Source organism: Condylura cristata, unplaced genomic scaffold, assembly GCF_000260355.1.
Source record: "Condylura cristata isolate star-nosed mole 26May11 unplaced genomic scaffold, ConCri1.0 scaffold00007, whole genome shotgun sequence".
Classification (NCBI taxonomy): domain Eukaryota; kingdom Metazoa; phylum Chordata; class Mammalia; order Eulipotyphla; family Talpidae; genus Condylura; species Condylura cristata.
In genome coordinates, this window is record NW_004567108.1 from 49,169,706 (window position 1) to 49,181,874 (window position 12,169).

The 12,169-nt window shown below is 49.0% G+C and overlaps 1 protein-coding gene across 1 annotated transcript; it reads left to right on the top strand.

Annotated features, from left to right (window-relative positions):
• Positions 1-4,329: 4,329 nt before the first annotated feature.
• MCIDAS (multiciliate differentiation and DNA synthesis associated cell cycle protein) lies at positions 4,330-11,627 on the top strand. Its single transcript, XM_004678321.2, has 7 exons — positions 4,330-4,443; positions 4,531-4,627; positions 4,798-4,889; positions 8,107-8,179; positions 8,693-8,919; positions 10,172-10,282; positions 10,650-11,627. Exons 1-7 carry the CDS (start codon positions 4,330-4,332, stop codon positions 11,088-11,090), a joined length of 1,155 nt encoding a protein of 384 aa, XP_004678378.1. The 3' UTR covers positions 11,091-11,627.
• The last annotated feature ends 542 nt before the right edge of the window (positions 11,628-12,169 follow it).

The following is a 12,169-nucleotide window of genomic DNA, read 5'->3' on the forward strand; positions in this document are numbered from 1 at the left end:
AGTAGACCCTTGTTATCCTGTTATCCCGTGATGTGGCTGTTGACCTCACCCATTTGCCTTGAAAAGAATTCACAAATAGGATTCAAGGCTTCTAGGTCAACATTTCATCCTACAAGTTGTAAATAGTGTAAGATAATGTGTAGTCATGTATTTATTTTACTGAGATTTCACTAAAGTGGTGTTTCCCCCAAATAAACAGACTGTCTTGATTTGACTGTGGCTATTGGGTGTGTTTATCCATGAACAGGGACGGTGAGGGCAGCCCAAGAATAGACGTGGCTAGCAGTGAGGGCAGCCCAAGAATAGACGTGGCTAGCAGTGATTGAGGAGGGGGGCCTTCGTTCCTGTTTGTCCATTCTATGGTTAGCATCTTTGTGCAGCAAAGCCAGGTCTGGCAAGTCCTGAATCCTTGGTTCCAGTTACAGGGGTCAATTAGGGTTACTTGCACCCTGTATCCAATGATCCTGAGGCTGAAGACTGAGCAACCCCCCAGAGGTAAAGGGCACAGTGGGATGTGAAGTGAAATAGAATGCACATAGGTCCACTGCAAGGAGGGCAGACTGTGCTGGTCCACTAGAAAGGGGCAAACAAGAGCAGCCCCCACAAGTAAATGGTGCTGAAAATGAAGGTTTTTGCCTGCAGTTATGGCTATTATGAGTCTAGCCCATTTGCCCTTCAATCACATGGTTCAACAATTCAGGCTTTTCTTACGCCTGCTTCATGAGAGCCCAGTGCAACAAAGGCATAATAGTAGTCATGGCTAATATTGGACTTTTACAACATATCTGAGGCTATTCAGCATGCATTATCCCAACCCAGCAGTTCTATGAGGTAGTGTATTGTCCCATTTTTCAGAGACAACACTGGATCAGAGAGGTTAAATGACAGTGGAGCAACCAGGGTTTGAAAGAGGGTGATCTGAATGCAGAGTCCCACACTTGGCCATACTGCCTAATTCTCACCCCCCCACACACACACACACCACTCCCAAGTTTCTAGAAATGCTTAAATAAAAAGACCCTTTTCCTGAAGTAGGTGTGGGACAAGTTACTCAGTACCTCCCATCCAAAAGGGACGACAGAGAACGTATTTGGAGAAGCTATGGAGTCTCTGCCTTCTAGCTTGTTACAGGAGCTATTTTACAGGTGGGATAGCTGAGTCAAGAAAAGATACAGGTTTGCTAGTAGAGATTTGTGACTGCACAACTGTCCCATCTTACCTACTGTAGACACCTGAGTCTCAGCTATTCGCTCCAGCAAATTCCCTAACCTCTCTGAGCTTAACAATTGACACCAGGTCTGTTGAAAAGCCTCCATGAAATTGTTGTGAGGCAATACCAGTAGTGATGACACGTGTGTTCTGGAATCAAATTGTTGGATGACCATAAGCACGTTACATCATTATACATAAGTCTTTGTATTAGTGGAAATAAGATGAACATTTTTTGGTAGGGTTGATTTTATGAGGTGTTCTGTATAGACCCCTCAGCACAGATGCTAGCACATGGCAAGTCTTCAAGAAATCAAGGCTGATGGAAGGCTGATGGGGAAATGGGTACACAAAAAGGCTTGGAGAAAAGAAAGAAAACAAATAAAGGAAAATGTTAATATCAGGGGAGCATGCTGTTACTATACTATTCCCCCTAAAATATTTTGTATGCTTACAGTTTGGGGGAACAAAACCCTCAACCATGTGCTACTGTATTTAGAATAAATCCAAATACATGACAAAGTAAAACAAATTTTAAAAATAAACAAAACTCAAAACCAGTTTAGAGAATCTTCCTTGAACTTCACAAGTACACTCCAGAGCAAGGGGCTACTTTACTCTGGGCTTCTAAACCCCTCTTCTGATATATTAATAGGTTAAACTCTGCAGGAACTCTTTCCTCTCAACTTTGGTGAGAGGAGAAGAGGCTATTGGATCCTCAAGCTATGTGAGGGAAAGCTGGTTTAATAAAGGAGGAGGAAAATCATGTGTGTCCCAAGTCACAAAACTTCTGAAACTCCTAGTCTGGCTATTGGGAGAACAAGTGGGCTTTCTCCAAAAGAATGATTGGGGAGTTGTCTTCACCAACATTTATTCTACCACCTAGGCAAAATAGGTTTGGGTGATATGGTTCCAGAATCATCCAGGCTAGGAGTCCAGCATATAATCATGCTATTCCAGTATCTATTGCCACAGTTAACTATTGTATACTTTTCTGTGTAGAATGCCCATATTCTTCTACTCCAATTTGGAACTCATTGGTAAAAAATGGACTTGTTTTAGAAAATCTAGGATGGTGTTGATATATAGCATCTCCCCAAAACTCAAGAGTTCTACTTCTTTTATAGACAGGGAAGTTGGTAAGAACACCTGTGCAGGTAGTAAGTAGATAGGCTACTCAGGAACCAGAGGAGCCTGAACACTGGACAGGAGCCATTGGCAGCTGTAGGGGACTGACACTGCAGCTAAAAAGTCTCTTTAAGGGGGACCTTTCCTGTCTCACCCTCTGCTCCCCTCACTAGTGTATTCCTGTCAATCTGCCTGTTCTGTTCCCCACTCAGTCTCCGGTGAATCCTCTCAACCCAGCCCCACACTCCCACCTTTAATCTATACCCCAGTTCTTGTATGCATCAATAAATCTTTGAAAAAAATTCTCTATAAAGCATCAATATTAATGGACCCAACCAAGAGTAGGTCACTTGACATAAATAATCTCATCTTCATAGCAATTCCATTGAAGTCAAGATTATATTTTCCTAAAGAACTGGGTTCATGATAACTTCAGAGGTTCTGATCCTACTGGGCCAACTCTAACAGGTGACCTCACCTCAACTGGGCTCCACATCTACAGATAAGCCAGAAAACTTCTAAAACTATAGTATCTCTGCTTTTAGTTTAGTCACCATCACTGTTAGTGATATCTTGTTTATTCATCCAGATAATCGGTGCAAATAAAAGAATCACAATACTCTTAAGAGGCTCTTTCACTGCTACTCCCCATAAGGTACACATAAACTGCCCAATGGAATATCAAAAAGATGGCAATTTCAAGTGATTGCTCAGATTAGGTGAATATGAATGGTCCTGAGCAGACCCCCTTTCCCAGTGGTCTGAAGAAATCCTTTCCTGGAAAGTCTTCTGGTCTAGGGAAAGGCAGTCAAGAACGGAGCAGAAGAGGAAGGTGGACAGCAAAGAGAACAAGGAGCCCAGTGGACAAGGGTGGGTGATGGTGGGTGCCGTTTAGTGGGGTGACATGACCTAAGAGATGGTTGGGGGGGGGGCCACCGGGCTTGCCGGCAGCGCAGGTGCTGTTAATATATATAATGTTGCAAATCAAGGTGACCTCAGTACAAAAATATATATATTAAAAAGAGAAAAAAGACTGAGGCAGAGAGAGCGAGGCCGGCTGGACAGACTGTGCCTTAAATGCTAGGTAGACACATCGGGTGAGATCGAGATCAGGGTTTTAGGAGATTTGGGATTGTCCACTATAGCGTTTTCAGAACTGGTGGAGAGCTTGAAAACGCTCGTTTTTCTTAACTGACCTTCTATTAAAGTATCTCAGGCTCTGCTGCGAGGGAAATACCGGGCTAGGGGTCCGGGTCAGGGCTTTAGGCCCTAGGACCGCGAAGACGTAGTGGAAGTCAGAAAGTGGAGACTGTGAATGTTCCCCAGTCTTGGTGGAAGGGGCGTCTATAATCTGGTGCTATTTGGGGAGTCCCTAACGAATTCTAGATTCCCCTCAAATCCTCCAGGTCGAGGCAAATGCCGCAGTCTGGCTTTAGCGAGTGACATCCACTTTTATTTCGTACCTTGTGGCTGGGGTGGGAAGTAAAGAATATTAAGAATTGTTAATTCTTTCTCCCGGCTGTCCATAAGCAGAAGGTTGTACCCTGAACTAGGACCAGTGAGGCTGGAGCGCCCCTACTTCCCTGCGGTCTTGTGGCGCAGCGGGGAGCGGGCGGCGCCAACGTTCGCCAAAAGGGCGCTGGCGGGCCCGGGCCCGGCTCTGGCGGCTCCCGGGGGAAGCCGCGTTGCCAGGTTGGGCTTAACGCCTCCGCCCGCGCGCAGATTGTCCGGGGCTGAAGGCGCCACCTCTGGCGCTTAGACGCCGGCCTCCCCTCCTGCGCCGCGGTCCTCCCACTTCGCTCGGCCCTCCCAAGGCACCTCCTCAGCCCGCGCTTGGCTCCTCCCAGGCCACGCGCCAGCCCCGACCACCGGGAAACTTCAGAGCCTGCAGGCGCGGGGCCGGACGCTTCAGTGAATCACCACCCCAGCCCCGGCCGCCGCCTCCGAGCAGTCGGCGCGGAGCTCTCAGACCTGAGCGCGCGGGGAGGCAGAATGCAGGCGTACGGCGGCGCGGCGGGACGCCGGGCTTTTGATAGCATCTGTCCCAACAGGATGCTGGAATTGCCGGGCCGGTCCCTCGGCAAAGCCGGGAAACTGGAGAGAAAGGTGGGGCTGCGGGGCCAGGGCCGGGAGGGGTCCGCACAATTCTGGGGCTGCGGGTAATACGCGCTTACTGTTCCTGTGCCCGGCTAGTTCGCCCCTCCGCGGAAGTTCTTCCCGGGTTGCAGCGGCAGCAGTCCGGTGTCGGTGTACCAGGATCCCCCAGTCGCGGAACCCGCTGCGCTGCCTGGTGAGCCCCGACGCCCTGCGCCATCGATTAGGTACCCCGCACCGAGAGGGAGGGGGCGCACGCGGCGCGGAGGAGCTTCTCTTGCGGATGTCCTAGCGGGCATGCCAGCGGCGAACCCTTGGGGGAATCTCAGGGTCCACCCGCGCGTGTCTTCGGTTCTCCCCGCGCAGCGCTTACCACCATAGACCTGCAGGACCTCGCCGACTGCTCCTCGCTACTCGGGTCCGATGCGCCGCCTAGTGATCACTCGGCAGCCTCGCAGGTACCAGCCCTTCTGGGAGCCTCGGGAGACCTCTGGCGGCCCAAACTCCTCTCCCGAGTCAGGGGTTCGTTCCCGTGAGGGGTCGGCTGGGGCGGAGAGCGCCAAGTACTGCCCGCCAGTGAGGGAGAAGTCGTGCGGGAACCAGAATCTCCGGACTCTGAACTTGCTCCTTTTCCCTACTATCTTATGCTTTCCCAGAGCAGTAGCGACAGAGGGGCTTGCCAGGAGGGCTCACTTGCTGGATCAGTGTCACTTATATTATTACCTGGAGCTACGACAGAGCAACAAGCAGATTTCCCACCCAGGGATCAAGCGATGGGTGGGAGCAAAGGCGTACGCTGGACACCTGATACGCATCTTGCTTGTTACTTCACTATCTCCTTTCTGGCCATTCACTAACTATTTTCATTCCGTGGGTATCTAAGGGGAGTGGAGATCGATGGGTAACTTCTGCTCAAGACTAGAAAAGAGGAAGAACATTTGTATTTGGAGTAGATGGGAGAAAGGACAAGGACCCTGGAGGAAATCTAACACAAAACCCTTCTTTCTTTAGAGATGACTCTTCAGCATGTGAACACTTAAAAAGTGCTCTTTTCCAAAGGTTCTGATTATTTTCTCGCAGGAAGCACGAGGCATTTGACTTTTTTCTTTTTCCAATAAGTTTGTCTTCGTCCTTGTATGTCTACTGCTTGCTGGGGCTGGCAATGGCCGGGTACAGATTGGAGCCTGCAGCACTGATATCTGGTGCCAGAAGTCTTGGTCACCTAGCAGAAGGACAGGGGCGTCTTATCTAGATGCAACCCAAAAAAGAATGCCAGTTCCAGCTTCTTGGCAGCAGGTGCTGCAGACATGAAATACATGGGGACAGGCCCTATATAAACCTCTTTAGAAAATATAACATACACTTACCAGAAGTGGGGTTGGTGGAGGAGCAAAGATACCCGGTCCTCCTCTAAGTGCCTCAGGAACCCTGGGATAAACCAGGGAAAGTTGGGATAGGTGATTGTGAAGGAAAAGTGGTGGGAGTGAGCATTGTCCTGCAGAAGCAGTTGATTGTTCTTTTGAGATCTGGAATTTCAAATAAGGAAAAACAATGCCTGAGCATCTTTCAATTGATCCACAGGCCTACTCTCTCCCCTATTCCAAGGTATTTATCTTTCAAAAAATAAAATCCAAGCAGGCTCTTGCTAATTTTTTGCTTAAGTATATTGAACTTAAATTTGACATCATGTTCAGTATTGGCCTTATTCTGGGATTATTATAATTGGAGAAATGCCAGATTTGATCAAATTAGGAAGTTACAAGCACAGAGCTCATATCAGATTGTTCAAGAGGTCCAGTTTTCCTGGGAAGACAGAACTAATGCAGAGGGTGAGAGGCCCCTTGGGAAGCTCCCTTGGGGGAGACCCCTGGCCAATGCACACCCTGCTCACATTGCTCAGTCTCCTTCCTGCTGAAGTGCTCTAGAAGTGTTTGAGGTCCACAGTGGGCCTCAAGGGAGAAAGCCTTTCCTGGGCCCTAGTTCTTGAGGGAACTGGGAGGGAGACCTTTCAGCCCTTGGAAAACATCTCATTTCTGATTCCTTAAACCAGAGAGGTTGTGCTTCAGGGTTTGTCTGAGGCCCTCAGTCCTTCTGTCCTAAGATCCTTTCCCCTCTCAGTTCTAATTGGTGCTAGAGGCCTCCCTGATGGAGGTTCTTCCCCTTGAGGAAAACTTCACCTGTTTATTCTTTTAAAAAATATATTTATTTATGCATACAAGAACTGGGGTATAGGCCAGAGTTGTGTGTGTGTGTGTGTAAGAAAGAGAGAGAGAATTTACCAGACAGTGGGGAACAGAACAGGCAGACTGACTGCTAAGGGGAGCAGAGGTGAGACAGGAGAGGTTTGTTGCACCATGTGGGATCCCTGGCCAGGAATCAAACTCATGCTGCAGTGACTGCCAATAGCTTCATAGTGCAGACACTTAAGGCCCTGTGCCACTAGGGAGGGACCTACCTGTATATTTTTTTAAATTAGGGTTACAGCAAATTTCCCATCTTAGAAATATTTGATTAGTAAAGGACTTTTGAGAAGAAAGTATGAGTAACAGAAAGGAATGAATCAATAACAGTGTAACTGTGGAACTGATATTTTTGGTGGACATTTGCGTATGCCTCCACCCACTTTGCCCCTTGAGAGACTCCTTTCCCTTTCATTGATAGCCCTCTTCACTGATGGGGCAATTTGGGATAGAGAAAGAGGCTTGAAATAGGTATCATCATTCTGGGGCAGGAACCCTAACTCTATTTCAGAGCTGGATGACTTTGGGCAATTAAGTTTCACTAATTGTCAGATTCTCCATCTGGGAAGTGGAATGACCTCCTGGGCCGTACCTGCTTCCTACATTGGTGTGAGAATTAACTGAGCAACTTGATATAAAAGGGTTTTGTCAACACCAGAGGTACAGGAATTAGGAATAAGAGTCTTGGGGCACCAGCCCTTTACTGCCCCTGCTTCCAGCATCCAGCAGGGTGCCCAGTTCAAAATGTTGGAGGCATTGCTATACCTGAAAGGTCAACTTCAATGTTTTGAAAACCTGAAAAGAGTCTTCCCCCTCCCCACGTTCCTGCCACCCCCCTCCCCCCCAGCCCGTGTTGAACATAAACACTTTCTTAGCAGCCAGGCTCCTCAAACCATATTCCTTCCCTTCCTTTATAGGGAGGGGTTGGCTTGTTTGTGCGCTTTAGATGATAGTGAAACTTGTCTGGTTGAGAACAGGAAGGAGGTGGGGGGGTTTTGAGGGGGTGGGGGGGGAGGTAGAGACCGGGTATTCGCCCAAACCCTCTTACAGAGCAATGGCTCAGAGGTAAGTTGGCGTTGAGTTAGAGAAACTGCGCCTGGAACGCGCCTGGGCTGCACCCAAGCACCATGCAGATGTGGGCTGGTGGCCGACCAAGGAGGCCGACCACTGTCCCCGCTGCTGGTAGCCGCTGGGGTCACCGTGAGGCACGCGGAAGGAGCCACGCCAGAAACACGGCCGCGCACAATTTCAGAGCCCTGCAGGACCCTGGCAGACTGGACCCCGCTTCTCACCGTGGCTGGGTACCGGGTCTGGACTGGGGCTTTGACTTTCAAGTAGGAAGCTCTGAGGCAAACGCGAGGGCATGCAGACCTAAAAAGTGTTCCGCACCCGCAGGGCTCGACGTTAACTAGTTTACTTCTGTGGTTTACTTCAGGACCAATGCCTGCAAACCGCAGCGGACTTCGTTCTGCAGGATTTCAGAGACACGGTGGACGATCTCATAGCAGGTAAGTGTTGTCTTCCTTGCAGTTAAGTAATGGAGGGATGGGGGTGTCAAGCAGTTCAGATTTCGTAAAGGTGGTAAACGTAGCACCTGAGCCAGCAACTCATCAAAGGATCAGGCTTTTCCATATTTATTACCTTCACCCTTTCTAGTGGAGAAGATGAAACCCTGAATGAATCTTACAGGTGTGAGCTCTGGGAGAAGGTACTCTACGTTGTGGTGTGTGTGTGGAAGGGATTGAGTGACAGGAGCGTGCAAACGTGTGTGACTTCACACAGGTTTGCCCTAGTCCCTTGGAAATTTCAGATCAGCTTAAGGGCTGGCCACACACTGAACATCTGCTGTGTATGTGCAGTACAGCAGGAAGGACTTGGGGATCTCAGGGGTTGCAGAGTGAGAGGATTGCTTAATAAAGAAGAATCTCCCTACAAATGCTACATCAGGCTTGGCATTTTGTCCTTATAGCTACCTGGGTGGCAAGTTTGAGGCTGCAAACCCAGCTCTCACTTTTCCTCAGACTCTTCGTCTTTGATGTCGCCTCCCCTGGTCTGCGAAGACTTCCCCTTCTCTCCTGGTGAAGTATTGTCCTTTGAGCACTGTCTCTCTCCAAGTCTGGAATCATCTGCTCTACAGTCACCGCCACCGCACCCTCCAGATGTGCCGGCGCAGCCAGAGCAGTACTGGAAGGAGGTGGCCGACCAGAACCAGAGAGCTTTGGGGGACGCCCTCGTTGAGAATAACCAAGTAGGGACACTAGGCTGGCAGCCAGGACTCCAGGAGTGGGGACAGGATGTGGAGGAGTGGGAATGGACCCCTGTTGGACATCGGTGGACCAGCCAGTGGTACATGTAGTTGTTGCTGCTTCAGGGGCTCTACCTCAATTTCCACCTTCCCTAAATGGGAATAATCCTACCGCAAGAGATTTTTTTTACAATTTTATTTATTTATTTTTTTATGCATACAGAACTAGGGTGCAGGCCAGAAGTGCAGGGGCGGTGAAAGGATTCACCAGAGACAGAGTGGGGAGCAAAACAGGCAGATCTTTGAAGTACACTGCTGAGGGGAGCAGTGAGCAAGACAGGAGAGGTCAGCTGGCCGTGTGGATCACCTTGGGGCTGGCTGGGGATAGAACTCCCACTGCTGAGGGGAGCAAGGGTGGGTCAGGAGAGGTCTGCTACGCCATGTGGGTCACTTCCCAACAGGGCCAGGGATCAAACTCGCACTAAAGCGGCTGCAGCCAGCTTGCAGTGCTGTGTCCTAACCCTTTGTGCCACCAGGGAGGGCCAGTGCAAGAGATTTTTTTTTTTTTTAAAATAAGGTCACCAATATTTTAGAATATTATCTATGTCTAGTTCTATGCTTACCACTTTACTTTCTCCTCTAATACTCATAACAATTGCGCCGGATACTCTTACTAACCCCACTTAAAAATAAAAAAGATTTATTTTTCCTTTTTATGCATACAACTGGGGTATAGGCCAGAGGTGTGGTGGGTGAGAGGATTCACCAGAGACAGAGTGGGGTACAGAAGAGGAAGATCGATAGAAATGCACTGCTGAGGGGAGCAGCAGCCGGCTTAGTCAGGAGAGGTCTGCTTTGCTATGTGCATCCGTTCTCTGGCCGGGAATCAAATTTGTGCTGCAGTTGTTGCGCACAGCTTCATGGTGTTGCGCTTTAACTCAACGAGTCTCCAGGGAGAACCTTACTAGCCCCTTACTTTACAGATAAGCGAGGATTAAAGGGGTTGAGCCTCAAAGGTAGAATCTAGCTCTACCTACTGCCTACATCAGTATTCTTCATCACCACGCTACACTGAGGACACATTTGTCTAGAAAGATGTCAAATAAAGAAAAATGATTATTCTCACCAATGTGCATTCCCTGAGCACCCCTTTCCTGATTAGCCACAAGGATGTGACTTTAATTCATACATAGTGTACACTTGCCGAGATGTAGCACGGTGGCCTACCTCTGAATGCTTGGGTTGCCTCCTACAGCTGCACGTGACGCTGACTCAGAAACAGGAGGAGATCGCCTCGCTCCGGGAGCGCAACGTACAGCTGAAAGAACTCGCCAGTCGGACCCGGCACTTGGCCTCGGTGTTGGACGTAAGTGTGGCGCCGACGTGTGGAACACTGCTGGATCAGAAATGTTCCTGTGCACATTCCTGCCCAATCCTTGACCCGCGCCCAGAGACCATCCCGCGGAGATTGGGGAAAGGGGAGGATCGCTGGGAGCTCGCTGAGTCACTTGCGAGGATGGGGGGTGGGGGGGGGGGGGGGGGAGGCTCCTAAAGTACAATTTTTATAGCTCTCTGTGATTTTCAATAAAGTTCAGGTTTTCTTCAAGGCTTATGGGTGCGGGGGAGGCTCCTAAATCCGCGGAGCGGCGCGGGGCTTAGGGCACCCAGGTCTCCCTAGCGCGGCTCTCCAGGCGGGTCCGGCTGCCCCAGGCTCTCCTCGTGATGTTTTGTAGAAGCTGATGATCACGCAGTCCCGGGATTGCGGAGCGGCGGCAGAGCCCTGCTTGCTTAAGGCGACGGCCAAAAGGAGCCTGGAGGAGTTGTTCAGCGCTGCGGGTCAGGACTGCGCAGAAGTGGATGCCATTCTGAGGGAGATTTCTGAGCGTTGCGATGAAGCCCTGCGGAGCCGTGATTCTAAGCGGCTCCGGCTCCAGTCGGAGCCGGGAAGCGAGGACTGCAGGCCTGGGAATCTGCACGGCGCTTTCCGCGGGTTGCGCACGGACTGCAGCCGGAGCGCGCTGAACCTGAGCCGCAGCGAGCTGGAGGAGGGCGGCTCCTTCAGCACCCCCATCCGCAGCCACTGTACCATCCGAACTCTCGCCTTCCCCCAGGGCAATGCCTTCACCATTCGGACAGCCAGCGGGGGTTACAAATTCCGCTGGGTCCCCAGTTGACCTGGGACCTGAGTTTCCCAAGCACTGCCCTATACCTTAACTGAAGTGCCTGGCGACTGGTGCCTGGCGACTAAGCATCGGGTAGCTGAACTCTTTCCTGAGCCTGGCTTCTCAGAAGAACTCCACCAGTGCTTCGCCACCCTCCAACTACTGTACCTCCCCTCCGCCAAGAACAAAAGCATCTTTATACGGATGCACTGTAAAATTCTGGTACAAAATATTGTATACTTCCTCCCCTTTCACAGGAAGAGTGTACACACACACCTCACAGTCAATTTAAAAATTAATCTTAGCAGCTTTGAGTTAAATATTTAAAAAATCTGGATATCACTTAGGTGTTCTGTAGCTACATAATGGCTTACTTTCAGAAAAAGGAAAAGGAGTCTTTAGGAGGCTAATTTTCTATAGGAGGTATGACTGGAAACTCCCAATCATTCTCACTAAGGGCTGTAGGCCCAGAAGCTAATTCACTTGGCAAATGTTTCCATATAGCTCTTAACTTCCCCCAGTCAGGAAAGGATATTTAAATTTGTTGTTATGGAAGGCTTTTATCCTATTAATAGCTGCTGAATTAAGAATTAGAAGAGGTCACCTAAAGGTTTGCCTTGAAGCTGTAGAGATAAACATGCAGATTCTCAGAGGCATTAGCCTGTCACAAAAGAGGTGCTAAACACATGTCTGTAGTGATTATTAATATCATTTTGGCAGATGGTAACTATTTATATTAATTGTCCATACAGTTTTGTCTAAACAGAATAAGCACACAAAAAGCAGTCTTGCTAATAAGAAACACAGGTTGTTTTAAGAAAATGAATTATACTACATTAAAAAAAAAAGTGTTTACATTGTTTTTTCTTTTTGCCAGAAACCAAATGTGGAAATCTTGGTAAAGTAAAACTATCTGAATCCATGGATAAAACTGGGGTGCACACTCATGTTTTCCATTTCTTGGCTTGATTCGAAGAAAAGATGTTATAGAGTGGTTTCATGTTGATTTTTCTTCTTATTTTCTTTTGTCTGGGGCTCCCTTTTCTGTTTTGTTGTGAAATTATGCAAGTAGCATATGTCAAGTAGTGATT